At 37.0% G+C, this 21,780-nt stretch overlaps 1 protein-coding gene across 2 annotated transcripts in view; it reads left to right on the top strand.

The window, feature by feature from the left end:
• NAV3 (neuron navigator 3) overlaps positions 1 to 21,780 on the top strand; it is a gene marked incomplete at both ends in the record, with an annotated part of 264,685 nt that overhangs the window by 115,249 nt on the left and 127,656 nt on the right. For both annotated transcript variants that reach the window (XM_080341267.1, XM_080341266.1), the window contains 3 exons: positions 5,877 to 5,945; positions 8,620 to 8,759; positions 15,572 to 16,607. In XM_080341267.1, the coding sequence (XP_080197393.1) occupies positions 5,877 to 5,945; positions 8,620 to 8,759; positions 15,572 to 16,607 (1,245 nt within the window). The remainder of the gene's footprint in view (positions 1 to 5,876; positions 5,946 to 8,619; positions 8,760 to 15,571; positions 16,608 to 21,780) is intronic.

Below are 21,780 nucleotides of genomic sequence, written 5' to 3'. Positions count from 1 at the left end.
TGAAGCAAAATGTTCTTTCCTTATTCCTATTTATTCCTTGATAGCAGCGTGTGACTCAGTCTTTTCTTTGCATTCTTGCTTTCACTTAAGTCATAGTTTTCTATTCGTACTGCTACTTTCTTTGTTACTGTCAGTCTTTTTTACGAACTTCTATCTGTTAATATTTTCACATATTGGGCAACAAACATGATATTCTACATACTGTTGTTTTGCAGATATTAGTCAATGAACTAATAGTACACTTTGCAGCTGCTATGGAGAAGATGACTTTCTCTCTTCATTGACCAAAAATAAAATTTACAAATCCTTACAGTTCCAAAGAAGCACAGACATTGCTGTTTATAACAATTAGTGCCCATGGAAAATGGATTAAAATAGAAGTTAAAAAAATGGGCTTTTGATGTATTTTAAATTCATCTCACAAGAGATAAATTAGCCACTTAGGAAAATCACTTATGTATACATTTGTGTTTTGATCTGCTTGCTTGAAAATGCTTATGGGAACATAGATAAAACTTTGGTAGAAGGTTTTGTAAATTTTTTGCATTGCTTAGCTCTTTACTGTTTTATGGTCAATGGGGAGACCCAACAGAATGCACATGAATGTACTTTAATACTTTACATAAAAACAGCCCGAAATATGTCTTGTTTGACTGATGTAGGTTTATAGGAATCTCATCTATACTTTAGAATGTGTTTTTTTCTGGAAACCTCTGAAAGGATTCAAAAGACAGTGAGTGTAGGTTTGAAAATGTGCCAGCCTCAGGCTTTCTGGCAACCCCTTTTCCATTCTCTCTAGGAGAAAAGTTTGTTACAGACTTATTCTATCAGACTGAAGCAGAATAGTAGCATACATTACTGTGCACATCACCTGATATGATGCTGTTCTAGTGCAAGATCATAAATGCTATGGAGATAAGGTCACAAAAGGGTATGGTTGGTCCCTAAAGGCGTAGTCCTGGTTCTGGCAGCATACAGTTATCTACTTGTCTGACTTGTTCAGAAAAAATAATGTTTTTTAAAAGATTGATTGGACTCCTTAAGGCAAATTACAGTTCAGGCTAAGCACAGTAGCTAAGTAACACATTTATGACTTAGTTTATATGGTTTTTATTTCTTTAATCTTATTATTTAAAATACTTTTTCATTAAATTCTACAAAATACCTATAGAACAAATACTGGCACCAGGGTGGGTCACAGTGGTTGGTGATTCATTCTTATTACAAGTCACTGTATTCTGCGAGAACATAAACTTTGATGCAATACTTGGTTATCTGAGTTTTGTTTTATGAGCTGTGAACAACAGGAAAGCACTGAAAGCACAATTTTACTTCTATCTCCAAGCCTGAATCAATTAGAGACAGACTTGTATGAGATGACAGAAGTTCAAAGAGCAGAAAGGAGAAATGTCCACCTAATATGGAACAGATGACATGGTCTCAGCTAGAACTGCGAGCCATAGATATTTCCTCATGTGAATGATAAAATAAATGTGTGTTCCTGTGTTATATATATATATTATACATCTATAAAATATAAAATATTGATATAGCTATAAAATGCACATACATATATAAGATTTAGATATAAATTAACATTTTTTAATATTAATATGTAGATAGATTGAGATGTGTGGACATAAGCATATATTCATTCACTGGGACGGAGTTAAAAAGGCAAAAGAAATATCTCAAAAATATTGCTTATGGGAAAATTCAGGTACTTTGGTTACCTCCTCCGTCTTCCTTGGCTGTCTGTTGGAGGAGTCAGGGAACTTTTTGCTGCCCAGACTGTTTGGTATGATGAGGAGTCTGGAAAAATTTGTTTCCTGTGGCATCTCTCCAGGCAGGCTTGGGATCTGGAGTCAGGTGAACCTTAAAATATTATCTCTCATCCATTTTGCCAAGCAGACTGATGAGAAGTACGTAGTCAAGGGGTTTGTTAAATAAGTAAATAAATAAATAAATAGAAATTGTGTACAGAACAATCAAGATCTCTGGGGAATTTTTTACATTTCAGATTCATCCCTTTTAATCTGTGGGGCTTTGGGTGGTGGGTTTGGTTGTGTTTGGTTTTATGTTTGTTTGGTTTTTGTTATGGGTTGTTTTTTTTTTTGGGGGGGGGAGGTTGTTTTTATTGTTTGTTTGGTTGGTTGGTTGGTTTTTAATCAGGGAATTATTCTAGTAGAAAAATCTCAAACCGTCCCAGAGGTTAATCATCCTCATGATAGAAATGCACTTTATAAGATAAACAATATATTCAAATTCAGGTATGCCAGTAAGGTAGAAAGACTTTAGTTACATACTATAAACCCCCTTGCTTTCTGTCTAATTTTAACAGATCACCTAGCTGGCATTTCAGAACCATCATGTGACTCAATATTATAGGAAAATGTCAGTATGATATAACATGATCCTTTTTGATCTTCCAAAAGACTGTTAACGAAAAATAGATTATATTCAGGGTGATACTGCATGGATTACTTTTTGGGGAAGGAAGTTAAAATACTTTCAACTTGATTCATACTCTGTCTCCAGGTTTATAGGAGCTCCGTCCTGCAGCTTTATATGGTATATACACTTCCAAGGTGCTGTTTCTTTCCTGACATGCCGTGCTATTTGTATAGCAGTGAGACTGGCTTTCTGGCATGTCAGTCCAGTGTCGAGCAGTCACTTGCCTTCCTTCTTCGTCTTCTTTGTTCTTATTTCCCCATTTCAGCTGAATATTCCATTTCACTTTCAGAGGGAGGGCATTTAAGAACCTTTAGTATCGTAACTCGTATTTCTTATAGGAGCCTATATTGCACGCTCACATGATGCAGCACAGAGTCCTGGTTCCTGCAACCAGCGTGGCTGTAGTACAGCTCTGGTGTTCCCTGTCAGAACCACAGGGTTAGGACAATCTTTAATATCTCTGTAGCTTCCTTCTCAATACTACCACAGCTACCTCTGTGCTGAACTGCCTTTCTGGTAGTCTCAGCATATTTATTCCATTTTCTCATGGCATTTAACTAAGGGAGCAGCAACATAAATTACCCAGTGTCACCATTTTGTATCTATTGCATAGACTAGTGTTTCCTTGGTTTGTAAGAAAAAATACGGGGGTTTGATTTCCAGCTGGAATCCAGTTTTCAGAGTCCAGATGATCTCTAAGGATTTGGGATGAGAAGTATGTATACCGTCTGACCTTTCTGGAATAGGATTTGCTTAACCAGGATCATCTGCCCGCTCTTCCCCTGTGCATTAGGCGAAATGGGAAAGTTAAGCATGATGCCAGAGGCCAGAAGGACTTTTCCTGGCCCGGGTCCTCTGTGTGGATCTATAAGCATAAAAATGACTGTTTTAAGCAAAACAGTTTTGGTGGGGAGTTTTTTTGTTTGTTTGGGTTTTTTTTTTTGGTTTTGTTTTGTTTTGTTTTCCTGACTGCCAGATGTTATCCACAGACAATTATTTGGTAGTATGGAGGGCAGCAGGTAAATGTTTGTTTATACACTCAGAAGAGTGGGTAGACTTTAGATGTGTTGCAGTTCACGTCTATGACAGTGGGGCCAGGAGCTGGAAAATAGGCATCTGTGCAAAACTTTAATGGGTCCAGCACATCCAGTGCTAATTGAGGTGGAAAACCCCAAGTCATTAGGAACTTGATGAACCTGGTTTATGAGCTGTTAAAGTTTTGGTTTTCCCTTTCATTTGTCACATTACTTTAGAAAATAAATTTATCCTGTCGCAGTGGAAATGATGCTTTATTGATATTGACACATCTGTCAAAGCCTTTCAAGCCAGTGTGGAAAGCTTGAAAGCAGTCAATAAGGTGATGTTTCATGGGTTTGACAGTAAATGAAGTCCCAGGTAACAGACGTGGAAGGAAAGCATTCTACCAAGCATTTCCTGATAGGTGCTTCATGTATTTATTGTTATTAAAAACAAAAAGGGGGGGAAAGTGCCATCTCTCTGTGAGCTAGCTTATCAACAACTTCGAAACATTTTTGGATCTTTCCAGCTACTTTGGAATTGTGTTGTTTGAGGTAGAAATGCTATGACATGGCAGGCATCCTATTCACTCAATTTTTCCAGCTCACTGTCAATGTTGATTGTACTGTGTATCATTTTACCTTTTACAACATAAATGCACTTTTATTTGACATACCATTTTTCTCACGAACTTCTTAGTTTAGTTAATGCAGATAACCAACTAATCATTTCTAGATTCTTTCATTTAAAATATCCTGAAAAAAAACACGAGCAGAAGATTAAAAGATGGGCTATAATGCCAGGCATAAAGGTAGCAACTTCAGCAATTATACTATGTCCTATTTGCATCACAAGTCTAAACATTATTAAGAAAGATAGTTGCAAATGCAATATAATTCAATATACTAACGATAGATACAAATATATAAACTGTAATTATTATGATACTATTATAATCTATTACAATTCCCACAGAATTTATAGAATTCGTAGAATTTCTTATATTCATTGTGTGCACAAATGCCATTTACAATTGGCAGGCACAAAGGCAATGCTGAACCCTTTACTGGGGCTTAATTTGGTAAAATAACAATAATCATGCATCCTACTCAAGTCTCACATTGTCCCTTGGTTTGTTTCTTCCCCTGGCCCTTCTTTGGGACTGCTGTGCCAGTATGGGAAGATCTTTCTCCCTTGAGGGCCTCTCTCATCCACCCTGCACTCAGGCTGTCTGCTTCGGTGGACTAGCAGAAATTGCTTAACACTTCTCCGGTAGTTTCAATACCACCAGGTGCTTCTTGTAAGTGCTGCCAGCCTATAAAGTCAGGACTAGAGGGCTGTGGTTTATGCTGTTACTCAGAATTGCTGGAAGCTGCAGAACTGTAAAAGACAAAAGCAGTGTCTGGCTATCAGAGTTTCTGCTTACTCAGTTCTCTGTCACTTCCTTAAGAATACAAGGAATTTGATGTAACTGCACCTGGCTTAGGCACCTGTCTGTACCCTTAGGCTGTGTGGATCCCAAAGGATGCACCTGTACATAGTAACTGAAATTATCTGGCAGGAGGACTTACCTTGGCTATAACTTCGACATATCCCATACACAAATGTCTAAACAAGTAGAAGCATAAATTTACTGTTTAGTAACAACACCTTGTTGGGTGTCAAAAGGAATACATAATTCTTAGCCCTGTAGCACAGCATATCTTCTATTGCAGAAATACTGGTTGGATGCTTTAACAGACAAAGATGCATATTTTATGGAATTTAACTGAGAGTCTAAGCAAATGCCAAGGCTTTCCTAATGAAGTCTCTGATCCATGGCCTGGGTAATGCATCACATACATGACCTGTGCTGCTGTAATAGTAATGAAAATGATAATGGGATGCTTCTTCCATATAGATCTACTGTTGGAAGGGTCACTTTTCTTTAGTGAGAATTTTTCTGAGTTCTCATTGGTTCTGGTATTGCAAATTAGTTCCTAACTGCCAGACTGTGAACCTCTTCAGGTTGCTGGAGAAACAAGTAGTTGTATATTTGTGCTTAGTACTTTTAGCGGATTTAAAAAAAAAAGGGAGGGGGCACAAAGTTTTGAGGTGCACTCTGTGTGAATTGAGCTAGACTTCAGTAATTCAGTCACTGGAAATTTGCCCACATTGTCTATTCTTAAGATAATTTCTAGCAAATGAGACAAGGAATAACAATATCCATTATTTCATAATCTGTGCATTGCATCTCTCATAAAAATCTGCATGTTTGCATTATTTCATGTTTTTGCCAGTGAATTTGTGTTTTCTATCCATGTTCAATTTGCATTCATTAACTCATAGTGTGCTGGTAAGTGTGTTCCTTCTACACATGTTCAAAGAAATTCTTTAATTCAATTTCTCTGTTTCTTCTCATACAGTCTCACAGCCAGATATGCAACTCAGTCTAATCACAGTGGAATTTCAACCAGTCAAAAAAAGGCTTCTAGGTCAGTTAAATATCTCTAATTTATTGCTTGTTAGTGATACTCAAGCAAGTATATGCCCATTGATATTTTATCTTTTTGACATAAGTAGACATTAAAAAATGTGTATTTATGTTATGCGTGCAAGCTTTGCAATGATTAGCTTTGCCATGGGAAAGCCTTATATGGACTGGAAGAAGCTGATTTGTACTGTATATTAGTAATATTTCTGGTTGTTTTGTATCCTGCATTTTTGTATCCTGCATGTAAAAAACTGAATGTGAAGGATTAGTTGGTGATTTTAGTGCTCTCTATTCTCTGGCTCAAATCCTTTACTTTAGTCATCAGTGAAACGAAGTTTGGAAGTCCATCCCAATTCCCACTTGCTGTTTTGCGTGTATTGCAAACCCACCTGAGAAGTTGAGTTCACAGAGCCAAGTTCATGCAGAAGCAAAACAGAGCAGAAAAAAAGAACCACTTCCAAGACTTCTGCTCCATCAAGAGTAGCCTGCACACAGCCTGCATTAACCAGATGCTTTGTTTTGGCAGTGAATTTGACAGAGCTGTGCGTAGGAGCTGAACTGTTTCAGATTTCATCAGTACTTTTACTTTGTCACTTCCATGAGCACTAAAATCTACAAGTCAGATTGCAGAGAAAGAAATGGGGGTCTAAAGCTTTATCTTGTTTCTAGCTTTTTTTTCCGGTGGAGGATGATTAATGTGTTCATTAATTATACCTTTGCTGTGCAGTTCATTGGTGAGAACAATGAACTCTAAATTGCATAATCTACAATGAAGATGGCATTTTGCGGTATAGCACACTAACAGAGTTTGAGTTACTGGTGATAGCTTGGAATGAGCTATACCATGGTCCAATTGCTTTGCACCTGCATTTATAGGTCTTCAGTTTTCCTTATTGCTGATGCTCCTGTCTTGTCCACATTCAATATGTCGGGGTTAACAGTCTTATTGTCTAATACTTTAAATCTGTGGCAGTGTTTCCGAAGCCTGTTCAGAGGTATGTGACTTGTCCCTTATTTGTTCTCCTCTTTGCATTTCCTTCGCTGCTTAACCTGATTCTGCAAGAGCAATTTAAAACCTGTATTCAATTAAAAAAGACAGAAAATGAGGTAAACTGGAAAGTGTGTAGAGCAAATGACCTCATGTATATTGTGCTTACTGTGGCAAGTTCTCAAATTCTGGCGTGCAGAATATATGCAGAAGTATATTTTAACAGAACATAGGATTTTCCAGTGTTGCACATACTTTCTCATTGCTCTTTTCATTACCTTCAACAAACAATCTCAGGGCTCTTACTGCCTGTCAAATTAGGGTAATGAAAAGGAGCAAATGGATTTTTAAGTTTGTTTTAGTGCTTTCTTCAGGGAACAGAAGATCACTCTAATTCATGGGTCGTGGTAAAGGTTAGCATGTGTACAGCTGCAGAGCAGAGACAGTCTGCTCTGGGCTCTGCACAGAGACTAGCAGGGCAGGCTGGCAGCCAGAAAGAGCCATTAAAATAACTAATGGACTATCACTCTGAGGCGTAAGTTGGTAAAGGAAGAGAACATGGAGCTGTTTACATACATTCGCTAAAGAAAATAAAATTATTTGAAAATTTCTGTTATACCAGTATATTAAACAAAAAAGTTTGGATTAAATTCAATGGTTTTTAATTCTTTGTAATGTGATTTTTTTTTTTCTCCCTTCTGATGCTGTTCTTTTGTAATACAATGAAACTAACAGAATTAAATAACTCTGGTATAATTTGTATTGCCACTGTTAAAATCATCATAGCATTCCAGTAAGTAAGAAAAAGGAGATATTCTTCTCCTATGGCAAAAGCCTCTTGCTAATTGGAGCATTTCATTTTGTCTATCACATAACAAAATTGGAAAGGACTGGCAGTGCCCACAGAGGTGCTGCAGAAAGACTGAAGTAATTCTTTAATACGTTAAAGAATCTTACATCAGAGAACTGATTCAAACAGAAAAAAAAGATGCAGGCTTACATATGCCAAGAACAACTGATCCTACATTTTTTTCCTTAACATAGCCACACAGTAAGGTTCAGATGGTGGCAGCAAATACTAACAAGTGAACTGTATAGTCTACACCACATACTTCTGTCTGAAAGATATACATGCATCTGTAGCATCTATAATAGCTGAAGTGTGTATTTTCAATATTTTTCATTTAAAGGTGGAAGCGCTTTAGCCAATAGTCCTCTGAAATATAACCAAAGACAACTAAAGAGCCAGCTTTTGTGCTAAACACAGCTGTGAAACATTTGCTAGAGCAAGAGATATGAAATATTTCTCAACTATGTGCTGTTGCACTTCCTAATCAATTTCTGTAACATATCCTCCTCAAAAGTGACAGATTTAAATAACACTTGATATTGCAACTTAATGTTTTTTTAGGGTGAATCTGTTTTAGCAATGTTAATGGCAAATGCAAAGCATCTTCTTATATGTCTTGTGACTCTAGAAAGCATCTTTTCCCTTTTGTGTGTGTGAGGATAAGCTTTTATTTTCATTTGTGGAGTCTAACTAATTTGAATCCTCTTGTTCATTGTTACTTACATGAAATCATTGTTTTCAGTTGTTGGTTTTAAATTCTGGTCTGATATTTGCATATTGCCTTCTTTATATGTTGCATTATATAAAATGAACTGATTTATTATTCCACCATTCCAGGCTTCCAGGACCCTCAAGGGTGCCAGCTGCAGGCAGCAGTACCAAAGTCCAGGGAGCTTCTAATTTAAATCGGAGAAGCCAGAGCTTTAACAGCATTGACAAAAACAAACCTCCACAATATGCAAACGGAAATGAAAAAGGTAAGCAAATAAAAGTTAGTATACTAAGTTTACCTAACATACAAGGAGGTGCAGGGGGGAATATATAAAGAGAAAAAATCCTCAAAGGTCAAAGAAATGAAAGTGTTATCAAGACTTGGTAAGGAAGATCTGTGGAGTTAGGACTCTGAATTAAGATTTGTGGTTGAGTTGGGATTCAAGTTCAGATCTGAAAACCCTTTCATGGAAGTATCACTGAGTCATATTTCTGAAATGAATCCGTATTGCATGCCTATAATCTCTGTCCATACTCAAGTCTTCTCATACCCAAAGAAAGACTGTCATAATTTTCAGAAGACTTTGCATTTGAGCCTCTAATGGAGAAGAATTAGAATATTATATTTACATCAGAATATTACATGCATCTATTCTTTCAGAACCTTATTGGGTGTACATATGTCTGAATAGAGGACTGGAAGTTAAGTCAAATGTAATAGAACTTTTCAGGAATTTGAATTCAGTGTTCATGGTTTATTGCCCCTGTTAACTATGAATGTACATTTTACAAAGAAACTGAGTTTCCCAAGTCCTTGAATTTCTCCCAGCCCAACACTGTTTTCCTGGAAAATGTGCCTCTTCAGGCTTTATCTCAGAAATAATAATGCAAAAATTCAGCTTTCTGAGTTGTGTAACTAATCCAACCCCTTCCCCCTCCTTCTTTCTCCCTTTGTGTAATGAACAGCATTTTATTCATATCTCTGGGTTAGAATACAGTTGAAAATGGTACAATATACATAGTACCCATCTGCATCCTTGGGGCCTGTGGGAGGAAGAAGTATGCAGTGAATGTTCTTCATCCAAGCAACAGGCAACTATCCAGATTTTTTTTTTTACAAAATTCTGATGAACACTCTTTGCCCCTAGCTGTATCTGAAGATATAAAACCATCCTTTCAATAGTTATTTCTTTATTTTTACTATCAGGGCCGAATGTTTTGGATAGTTCTATAATGGGATTTATTTTATCAAGGACTTGTTTATGGTAAGACATCCAGACTAAAACTAGAAAAAGATCAGAGTGAAAACTGAGCAGACACTGTAAAGTTCACAAATACAATAGTGAAGTTATGAAGTAGGAGATGTGGCTGCTTGAGTGAAGGTATGTACAGCAGTTTAGGTTTTAGAATTGCTTCGTAACGTTGATGTAAGTTTGCCACTGAAATATGTGAGAGTGTGAAATGATTCAAGGTGAGACATGCTTGTAGATCCTAATATTCTTAGCTCATTACTTGGAAATTGGTTTTTTGACTGCTGAGGTTTGCATTGCATCGAACTTTTACGTGGCTTTTTGCATGATGGATTTCTTACTTTCCCATTCCTTCACAGCACAGAATGAGAATCTCAATGAGATTTTTAGTGAAGTCATCACTTGCAAGAGGAGAAGAGGCGGTCTTGTTTGTGTATAATCATTCAATTGACTTAGAGGATATAGAAAATTTAATGTTGCACAACTACAGGGTACTATATAGAGATCCCAAGGATGTTTCTATCTGTTCTTTTTTCTTTCTTTTGAAGCAGCAGGATGAATGGAAGAACATTGTTTTCACATGGTAATTTAAACCAAATACAAGTTTGTTTTAAAGTATAAAGCAGAAGTTAATTAGAGAAAATGACTGTTGTGAGTGCAAGGATAGTGGTGTTCTTTTTTATACCCTAAAAGAACAGATGAGAATCTGCATTTGAATTCACCATGCTACTTCTCTGCCTAAAGAGAAAAAAACCTGAACCATGCCATGTTTTAAATTTTATTATTATAGTGGTGAATTTTTTAATATTACAATTAAATTTCTGAGTAATCTTTCTTTCTTTTTTTTTTTTTTTTTTAAGTATTTGAGGATGTTCTGTGACCTGAGTGTTTCTGAATAAGTTGTTTAGAAACAAACTTCAGCCCACACAATAGTAATAGTAATAATAACAAACACCTCTTAAAAAAAAAAAAAAGTGACTATACATTGAAAAACTAATTTTTTCCTTACAATGTGACACACAGAATAAACCTTATATTTCAAATTTTGCATCTGATGCAGATGCCTGGAACAAGATAACTCTAACAGCTTCCATTGAATGGATATACAGTTCATACATTCTAATTTCTGAGACATAACTCATATAGTAAATAGCTTGTAATTTTGTGTGAGTGCTGCATAAACTGAAGCAGAAAAAGAGATGATTTACACTAGGTAAATAGTTGTTAGAAGTTGGGACCTCTAGACCTCTTCAAGGGAAGACCATTTTTGGTACATTTTTCTCTGCTGTACGCCTTACAGTATGTGCTATAAGAAGACCTCAGAAAAGGTATACAGCATAAGGTGTTAGAGTTTTTTTAATCCAGTTATATGTAATACTAGAAATCCATTCCTGCATAACACAGTTTCCAAATTCGTCACAGTGGGGAATAGATATATAGTCACAGAGTTAAAGGTGACCTGAAGGTGATCCTAAATAAGATGTGCTATATGCCTTTTATTTAGTATTTCATTATTTAGTATGTCATTAATGTTATCTCATTTGAATGTTGCTTAGGGAGTAGTTCGCCCAGCAAGAAACTTAGTCCCCCTGAGCGAGTGCAAGTTTGCTCTTTATTGAGTATAGCCCAATTTTCACCCACAGATGAAACCCATTGCTGTGACACAGATAACTGTATGTAGCTGTGGTTAAGTCAGGAACACAGAATGGACCAAAAAAATAAACACTCCATAATCTGGAACTCATCTGTGCACCTTTAGTGAGCTGATCTTTTTTTTTTTGGCTGAACTTTGCAGCTTATGGATGGGTTTCAAAGAGCACATCTGTTTTCCAGGTCACGTCACATCTATTTGCTTCTGACTTAATAAAATAAAGATGAAAATAAAACTATGAAAATGTAACTATTTGAATAAAGTAATTATTCACATTGCTAATAAGGAAGATACTCAGGGCATTTTGAGTCAAGGAAAGATAAAATGCTTTAATGCAAGTCAAATTTTAAAACCAAATATTTACACTGTAGAGCTTAGAAACACTGTGTCTGAACACTGATGAGAGTCTCTATGTCATGCAGTTTAATTGCTTGTTTTTCAACATAATTTAATAATATAAAATGGTCTTTGTGTATTGGCTAAACTTGGTTTCACCAGTATTTGGTTATTTTGCCCATATCAACTCCAAGAAACTGTTCTGGAACTCCATTGTTCAATGATGCAAATTGTCATGCTGTGGCCATTATGTACACATCTATAGCTAGTTTTTTAATGTTTCTTCTGATATCAGTATTTTGCCAGTTTTCCCTGGTGTTGTTCTCCTCCTGTGCCAAAACCAGGGAGCTGCTTTCTCATGGGCAGCTGGAAGGAATAGTTGAAGAAGCTGAATTCTCTCACCAAATAGACCTCCCATTCCTCCAAATTTCCTTATAGTAGTCCCTTGCCACTCTTTCGTTTTCTACTAATCCTTTTTATTGTGAGTGACTAAACTTGGATACTGCAATATGGGCATCTGCCTGCTACAGACTATTTAGATTATCAGTACCTAACTATTCTGCAGTGGGGGAGATGTTGTCAAAGAGGTTCCATCTTCTCCAACAGCACTGAACAGAACAAAGGTCACAGATGAGAAGACAGAGGAGGTTGATTATATACTGAGCCTAAGTTGAACCCCTCATGTGTCCTTTATTTGTGCAACAGCCTGTGAAAAGTGGACTTGAAATGGTCCATTCTGTTGTCATAGTCCTGCTGGGTTCTGGTAGAAATCTCTTTTTTTGCACTGAACATCTGGGGGTGTTGCTGCTCTGCTTTTCCAATACAGGTTGGGCTGAGCTCTGAAGCACAGAGCTCTCAAGCAGAATGCAAAATTGTTTTCAACATTTCACCAATTAGGGGATTGCAGGCTGAGCAGAAGATTGTCTTCTTGCAAAAATTTAGTTCCCAAAAGAAAGGAATTCCTTGTCACATCTGCGATTCACTATATAAAAGTCACCACAAGGTGGGGACAGATTTTATATAATGAACAGCTAAAGCTAAGTCCGAACTGAACATGCAGAGAACCATGAATGATGTTCAGCTTTAAGTAATGCATCCATTCTGAGGGGGACATAAATCTTTTTATTCCACATCTTTAAACAGACAGAGACTCCCAATATTTCTTGAGAGCGTGCAGCCCACATTCTTTATGGAAACATTAAGGCTACACTTTAAATTGAAGACTAAAGGCAAGTTAAAGTTATCTGTAACTTTTTTGATGCTCTTTATGGTTTGTGTCACAGGCATCAAATAATTACCTGTGATTCCAGGAACCTGTGTTCTTTTGCTAAATGGGTAGCAGAACAAGCTGTTGATGAAACAGTAAATAATCTTCTTTCTTGTTACAATTTCCCCCCCCCCCCCCCAGTGAGTTTAATATTATATGGCAGGAAATATGATAAGGCATATATACTTCTTTATAATCAGAACACTGTTTCATTGTTTTTTGTTTTTGAGGGTTTTTTTTAAGTAAAACCAATAGCCCAAAGCCATACAAATGTAACAGAATTAATACAACAGTGTCATGTCATCCCGATGTTCACAGACTGTTACATGTATTCTCCATTAGCTTTGCATATCTTGCAGTGAATTGTTCTTCTGCAAAATTATTGGTACAGCTAAAGACCCCAATCCTCCTGTGTAATTAAGACAAGCTTAGTGCAAGACAAGATGTGTGCAAGAACGTCCTTGTGCACACCCACTCCTGGGCTATCAGCCACTGACCTGATCCCTGGTATAAATTAATGAAGCCTGAGGACTGCAGTAATTTCTAACAGCTGTTGTTAGCCCTAGGCTCTCTTCCAGGATCTGAGGTTCACCAGAAAATAGTGGGGGCCCAGCCACAACTCCTGCCATGGTCACAAGGGAGGGATCTGCTATGCAGCTGCCCACCAAAGCTGCTCCATGTGCATGGTGCTAACTGCAGCTGCAGAACAAGCCATAGCCTCACCTGTCCCAAAAAATACTCTAAGGCAACCCTTACTAGTTAATGTTTTCTTACCTGGTAACTGGATGTAGCAGAGCTGCTTGGAACCTTCTCTGAAGGTGGACTGAGCTCATTTAGTGCTGTGGGGTTTGCAATTTAGGCTGAGGAGCACATGAAAAGCTCTGGGCAGATGGAATTATACAGCATCTATTGAAGGTGGAGGTGATTAGCCTGCCAAGGTACAGGTGTTAATCAGGTAAAAGCTGTTACATTTCTGTCATCTTACATTTGATCAGATTTTTTAAAAAATTATTTTTAAACTAGAACTTCTTACATATTCTTTAGAGAAGTAGATTTTCCTATTTTTGCGTTTTCTTTGTTAAAGAAAAAACAGCTTCCATTTCAGGATGCTCAAAATCTTCCTTTTCCTATGTGTATTTGTGGCCTTCAGGCTTCCAGGGTGGTAGTCTAATCCATACCAGGACCTTAGAGCTAAGACTACAAAAATGAAAATGATGCATAACCTCAAACTCTGTGCTGAAAGGACAAATGTCTTCAGTGTCCTCATCTACTATATCTATCTACTATTCAGACAGAGGGGCCTCAAGGCATGTGTTTGTCTTCATGCGTGTATGTAAGACATCAAGCACTGGGCTTTTTTTTTGCCATTTCATGAATTATAGTTGGATTGCATGTTTCATAGACTTTCTTGTCATACTGAACTTGAAATACTATAGGCAGGCTAATGCCTAATTCACTGGTAGTCCTGAGACTGAATGGCAAGACAAGATAGATACACAAAGAGAAAATAGGTCATCTGCTGAAACAGCTATGTACCATGTATTTGATTGCTATTACCACTTCACTTCTCTGGTGTTCCAGAGTAATATGAATAATGTTTAGATACTCAGATATGTCTTGGAAATATGAGTTTCATGAAGAAGAACTTAATCCTTTTGTGAATTGGTCTGTTTTTCTTAATGAGACCAGATGACTCTTTGAAAATCGTGGCTGTCAATTAGCACAGTTTTAATATTGCAGAAGGAGTATTGTTCCCATTCATTACGAACATTCACTGAAGTTTCTGAACAATATAACTGTAGCGAAGGCACCACAGCCATGTAGATGAGTCTTCTGTACCTACCTGAGCTTCCAGCCCAAAACAACTATTGTTGCTGTACCCATGTGGATGACATATCACTGTAACTTTTGAGTACTGACACTGCTGAAATTATTGGTATTTTTCCCACCTATGAAAGTGTGCTGGGTTAAGTTCCTGAAATAGCTACCAAAGGTCACTAACTATACATAAAACCAAAATAGTATAGTGACCTGCCATTTTTTTTGCTTTTATGGATATTGATCATACCCATTTAATTTCTAATATTACTCAGTCTTCTGCCTCCCACCCAAAAGCTCAGCTTTCTAGCATGCATTTTGCTTTCACTAAACGTCAAAACTATCTTTCTCTGGTTTTGTTTTTCTTCCAATATTGTAGCAATCTTTTTTCTTCAATGTCTAAGTGTTTTATTGTTAACAAGTGATTGGAAAAATGTCTTTATGACTTATTAAAGATAAAATCTTTCAAATAGCCCAGGCCCAGTCAACACCAAAATCTCAACTTGCATAATTAAATGTTTACAAGGAAGGTGTTTCTAAGGTGCTCTTGGGTTCACAGGTGTATTACACAACACCAGGATGGTGGGGGGGGAAAAAGGCATTTTTTATTAACATCCTTCTTGTTCCATGCACATGTAAATTATGTTTGTTATAAATCACATATAACCGTTTTAAATGCTAGAGCAGTATGGTATCACCTTCAAGCAGGGTATGGGAGAATAACTGTGCCATATGGTTCTTTCTGTTTTTAAGCAGATTCACCAAAAGGCCCTCACCCATCTGCAGGCATGAATGGGAACGTGCAGCATCCCACCAGCACTGGGCAGCAGCAGGTCTCTGCCATACCCTCTCCGAGTGCCAGCAAGCCTTGGCGCAGCAAATCCATGAATGTCAAACACAGTGCGACCTCTACCATGCTCTCCGTGAAGCAGCCTAGTCCTGCAACCTCCCCTACTCCATCCTCAGAGAGGCTGAAGCCACCCCCTTCTGAAGGCGTAAAGCCCCCTTCATCTGGACAAAAATCTATGCTGGAAAAATTCAAGCTGGTTAATGCCAGGACTGCTCTGAGACCTCCTTTGTCACTGAGCTCAGGACCCAGTGACAGTGGGAGAGAGGATGATACCTTTTCAGAGTGTGGTGAAATGGATGTCTTAAGTGGTGGGGTGAACAGCGGCGGCTCCACAAGTAGCAGTCCTAAAGTATCACCGAAGTTAACCCCTCCAAAAGCTGGAAGCAAAAATCTCAGCAATAAAAAGTCTTTGCTACAGCCAAAGGACAAAGAGGAAAAGAACAGGGACAAAAACAAAGTTTGCACTGAGAAAACAGTCAAGGAAGAGAAGGACCCAGTCACTGAAACTTCTGCAAAGAAGAGCTCAAAAATTGCAAGCTTAATCCCAAAGGGAAGCAAGATGACAGCAGCCAAGAAGGAAAGTTTAATACCATCTTCTAGTGGAATCCCAAAACCTGGATCGAAGGTGCCAACAGCGAAGCAGAGCACTTCATCCACGGGCATGGGAGCTAAGGAGGTTGAAAAACTGAGGACTACAAAAGGAAACCAGTCCCAGTCAACACCAAAATCTCAACTTAGTGAGAAGGTTTCTCCTTCCTCTAGTCTTGCTTCTTCTGAAGGGAAAGAACCAAGTGCAGCTCTCACCCCGGCGTCCTCCACGGCTCTGTCAGCCTCGGCGGCTTCAAGCAGTGGCCAAGGCACGGGAAACGGTGTCGTCCAGCTTCCTCAGCAACAGCAATACAGCCACCCCAACACTGCCACAGTAGCTCCTTTCATTTATAGGTAAGGTAACGGAGGGAAAGTGGTTTTGTACTACCATTTAGGAAAGAGAGCTAAAATGGATAAAGGAGAATCGCACTGTTATGTTTCTTTCTCTTCCAGTTTCTGTCACAACATCATGCATGTGTTTTCCTGATATTATGTTTTAAGTAATGTTACTATATGAACAATTTATTCCAAGAACTCTGAGTCTCTACCTTGTACAAAAGCAATCCACTGCAAATATTTGCCATTTAAAATTCAGGATGTTTTGATTAGAAATACAAATCACATGACCCATTCCCTGTGCTGCTTTTGAAAGGTCATGGCTGAGTCAGGTTTCTGGTGCAAATATTCTTGTTTGCAATATAAGAACCTCAATATTTATTTGCTGATATTCAATAATATATGCTTAAAATACTCTGTTCTCTTGAAAAATCCTAAAATAAACTGCTGATGTTTTCAGAGTATGTAACAGTACTAGTAGGATATTAGAGGAAAAAACGTACATGCTGTGTATATATGTGAGTATTCAAAAACATTTCAATGTTTTAGGCATAGACAAAATGTTACTGTTGCAAGTCCTTTTCCTGTTTAGTTTTATATACAAACTAGGTATAGATCAACTCCATGGAGGCAGGCTTTTCTTTACAGATGTTACACAGTTTTCTGATAGCCAAAGGTCTAGAATAGAGGAATGAATAGTTAAATGTATCGACCTGTGTCTAAATTTATTTTGCTATATGATAGAACAACTGAAGAGAAGGTGAGAGATTTCCCTGTTGTACAGCTCACAAGACAGGAGTAAGTATAGACAGACAGGCAGGCTGGATTGAGTAATGATTTCAGATGTCAGTTGTTAGACAGCTTTAGCTACAGTTGTGGTTAAATTTAACATCTGATAAAATGACAAATACATTATTAAACATAATATACTGGCAGTTTTTATTAGTGAGTAGTACTGTAGATAATCTTGGCTAAAGATTAAAGAGGTGCTGAAGTAGGCTCTGAGGGAGTATATATTATTGATCATTACACACAGCTAAACATAGCTTCAAAACCAATCTAGATGAATGATAAAATGTTTAAGTTAATTCTGAGCAAAAGCAGTCCAGAAAATCATATGAGAGGGGAAAGAACATAATATAGGTTATGTTTATTCTAATATGCAGTGGGTAGCCTCTTGAGTTTCAATTAAATGTATCACTGAGTGTGCTTAATATGCATGTTTCTTTATAAATAACTGGAATAATCTTGGTTATACAGACGATTTGCAGCATGGTACATAGGATGACCCACATATGTTTTAGGGTGCATATATAAAGAGAGAGAAAGAGAAGCCATGCTTTGCCTTCAGATATATATAGTATTTAGTGGCAATTTTACCACATATTGATGTCATTTCATTGCATGATGGAGATATCTTATCATTCTTTTAAGCTTCATCACGAAGCAAAGTGTATTTTGAATTTTAAAGGATGATAGAAGCATGATCTTCCAGTAAAAATTGGTATTAATAATCATCTCTGCTTCAAACAAACAGCAAAGGAAACTGTATTTGAAGTTAAGTCTCACATGAAAATGAAATTCTCAGAGCCAGCGTCTGATCCCAGAATGCCATAAACCGAGAGTAATAGACCGACTTTGATGAGGTTACTTCAATGTGTGTCTCTGTAACTGAGAGCAGAATCTGACCCAAAACCACACAGTAACTCCATTCCTTACTATTCTCAAGGGCTTTGTAATAGTACACAATGATTTCACAGAAGAATATTAATATAACCAAGGATAATATATCCACATTTCCAAAGTCAGAATATTTATTTTTGTGGACATATGGCAATTAGAAGTGTGCGCGAAGCTGGGGCACTGTATACACACTTTCTTGCTCTTAAACAACTGTTTTCTGAGCCGTCACCACAATTTATACACAGAATTTTCAGGTATGCTTGTTAGCTGCTAGAACAGCTATATAGATCAAAGAGTTAACAAACAGTAGTTATCATTTAGACTAAGATTTAACAGCTAGAAGAAATATCTAGGCTCCGTACATTGGTACTGCAGTCCTTGTATAAATTCGAAATATAATTTAATAAAAATACAGTGCATTTTATCCAGAATCTTGCAGGATATTGCAATATACTGCAATATACTGAAGTGATGAATTTAGGCTGATTACACAAGGACACGTAGGCTAGTGCTTCTTCTTGTTTGTTTCTGATACCTGCAGATTTTATGTATTTTGCAATATTTCATTATTACCCAAGAGGATATTACTGTAGATTTGTGACTAAAAGAAAATATTCCAAAGACTTTCTTTGAGACCAGCATATATTTTGCTTAAACAATGAATGCAGTGCTTTAACAGTTATCAACACTCATGTTTTCAAGGAGTTGTGTATTTTTATTAGTGGACAGTAGATAGAAATATTGTTTCACTAGGAGGTTCTGAAATGATATATTGCACTATTCAGCCCTTTACTCTTGGTGCTTTGTCCTATCTGATATCACGTTGTATTTTTATGCCTCTTAAACACCATGGCATGGAAATTCATATGGGATTATTACTTGTCTTCAAAGATTAGCAGCAACAGAGTTGCATTTGAGATAGTCTAAGTGGGTATAGTTAAAATCCTTCCATCCTACTCAGCAAGTGATTATTTATTTTCAAATGCAGTTGTGAATGTGTTATTTACAAGCCAGCCCCTTATGTGTCACCTTTGAAGCTGACTGCATGGTCCAACTGAAATGAGAAAGGCTGAAATAGATGTAATTTAGTTGCCAAAAAGCTTGATAAGAGATAGAGTAAGAAAAACTACTACAAAGAACGTGTAAGAGACTGTACAATTGTTTGAAGTATACCAGCCGCAACTTTAAATTACACATTCTTCTACATAGATGGAATTGGAGGAAAATGGAAAATTGTGCCATCTGCTAGAGGCCCTTAGACTTGTATCAAAAATAGCCATAGAATTTAGTTATCTTCCCAACAGCCTTTAAATTTCAGATGGATAAAAGTAACACAGAAGTTAAGTGTTTACTAAGTTACAGGGAAAACAGAAAAAAGAAGTCTGCATCTTTCTCCTAAAATCGTAGCAGCAGAATAACAGTTTAATTGCTCAGTATTTAGACTTCTTAGCTTTCCTACGCATTGCTCAAAAGTGTAATATAACCTGTAATTCCAAACATTTTATTGCATAGAGAAGAGCCTGTTGCATGCAATCATTGCTTTATTTTTGTGAGCCAAATTGTGTAAGTTTGCATTATTTCCACAAAATGGGAAACATAACTAAGTCCCAGGAGTAACAGAAATATAACCTCACTCCATGGTGCATATCCTTAGCCGATGTAAATCACCATAACCCTACATGAAGTATGTGATGTGTTGGCAATTAACGTTTGTTATGGATTTGCTCAAACATTAAACGAAAATTTCAGTAGGAAAATTTTGAGCTGTAACTGGATACATGTGCTGCAGTTTAGTTTTATTTTATTGACTCCTCCAGTAACTGCTGTAGGAGCTTAGCGAGTCTCTTTTCCATGGCTAGAATAAAGAATCTGAAGTGCACAAATCCCAGAGACTGTGGAGCTCAGGAATTGCTTCCTGCCTGAAATGCTCAAAATATAGAAACTGCTGCAGATAATCGGCTGACCACTCATCATCCTGAGCTACACCTCTGTGTTGTGCATTGCTTAAATTTCAGTCCTTCAGCTAAACATGTAGTGTAATGACAGCAATATCTGGAGGAAGTTTCAGCACTGTCTGAATTGAGACCTTGCAGAGATATTCTTTCCCTGTCAATGCTAGACTACAAAAACCAGTTTCACACTCCTTTTGTCCCTGAAGAATAAGAAACTGGTAACTTCATCTACCTAATAGTTGGTATAGTGAAGATGGGGCCAGACTGTTCTTTGAAACGCAGAGTGATAGGATGAGAGGTAAGAGATGCAAGTTACAGCAGGGAAGAGGATCATTAAAAGTTAGGAAAAATAGTTTTACCTGGAGGGTGGTGAAATCCTGAAGCAGGCTGCCCAGAGAGGCTGTGGGAGCTCTGTCCTCAGACATGTTCAAGACTCATCCAAATGAGACCCTGAGCAACTTAATCTAATCAAATCTACTTTGACCATTACTTTGGAAAAGATGGCATCTAGAACAACTTTCTGATCTGAATTATGATTCTGTGAAGACTAAAGTGTTCACTAGATAGATGCAAAGAAAGGCAATATCTGTGTAATAAATAAACATGTTATCACATACCAAAATCTTCTTCCTATCTCCTTTCCTATATGGTGATTCAAACAATTATATTATATTATATTATATTATATTATATTATATTATATTATATTATATTATATTATATTATATTATATTATATTATATTATATTATATTATATTATATTATATTAGTAGACCATAGCTTCAAGGGTGAATGGGAAGTTCAGAGTGGCAACAAATGGAATGGAGGATATAATCCAGTTGCACCTCTGGAGGCACAGTGAGATTCAATTCCAGCTGCCTGTTCAGGATGTTTCTTTTTACTGGTTTAGGGGGAAAAAACAAAACAAAACAAAACAAAAAAACATCAAAAAACAAAAAACACACTATTCTTCAAGGATCCTACAAACACAGCATCTTCAGGGTTTGTTGAAGCCATATTTATGTCCAGTTTTAATGACTAGAAGCTACTTCTGGCCACAGATTGTGAAGTTACAGTGAAGTTTTCAGTAATTGTGTTTGTTAATAATAGATTGTGCTGCTAAACATACTGCAACCCTTTTGATAAAAAATGTGATGATTCAAAATGATGTTGCAGTCCTTTATTGATTTCCATTATTTACATTGCTGTTGTGAAAACAAAACAGTCAGTCACCACCAAAGTTTTACAATTGTAGCAGTGTTAAACATTGCTACCGATCTGTTTTACTTGTGACAAAAACACAGTGTTTAGAGAAATCCTCACATTTGCTTATGCTTGATTTTCAAGTAATCACATAAGAAAAGTTCCCAGTGTAGAGGCATTGGTTTGGGAGATGGAAAGAAGGAAAATAAGTAAAGAAATCATTATAAATACCTACTTGATTAATGCTGAGTTAAAACAGTAGCTTGATAATTCAGTTGCTTGCTGTTTATGATCTGAAATTATTCTTTTAAATTGCCATACAGTCAAGTGTGATCTAGTTCCTTTGATTAAA

This window comes from Nesoenas mayeri (genome assembly GCF_963082525.1).
Source record: "Nesoenas mayeri genome assembly, chromosome: 1".
In the NCBI taxonomy this organism is placed as follows: domain Eukaryota; kingdom Metazoa; phylum Chordata; class Aves; order Columbiformes; family Columbidae; genus Nesoenas; species Nesoenas mayeri.
This window is presented reverse-complemented; position numbering and strand designations above follow the sequence as displayed.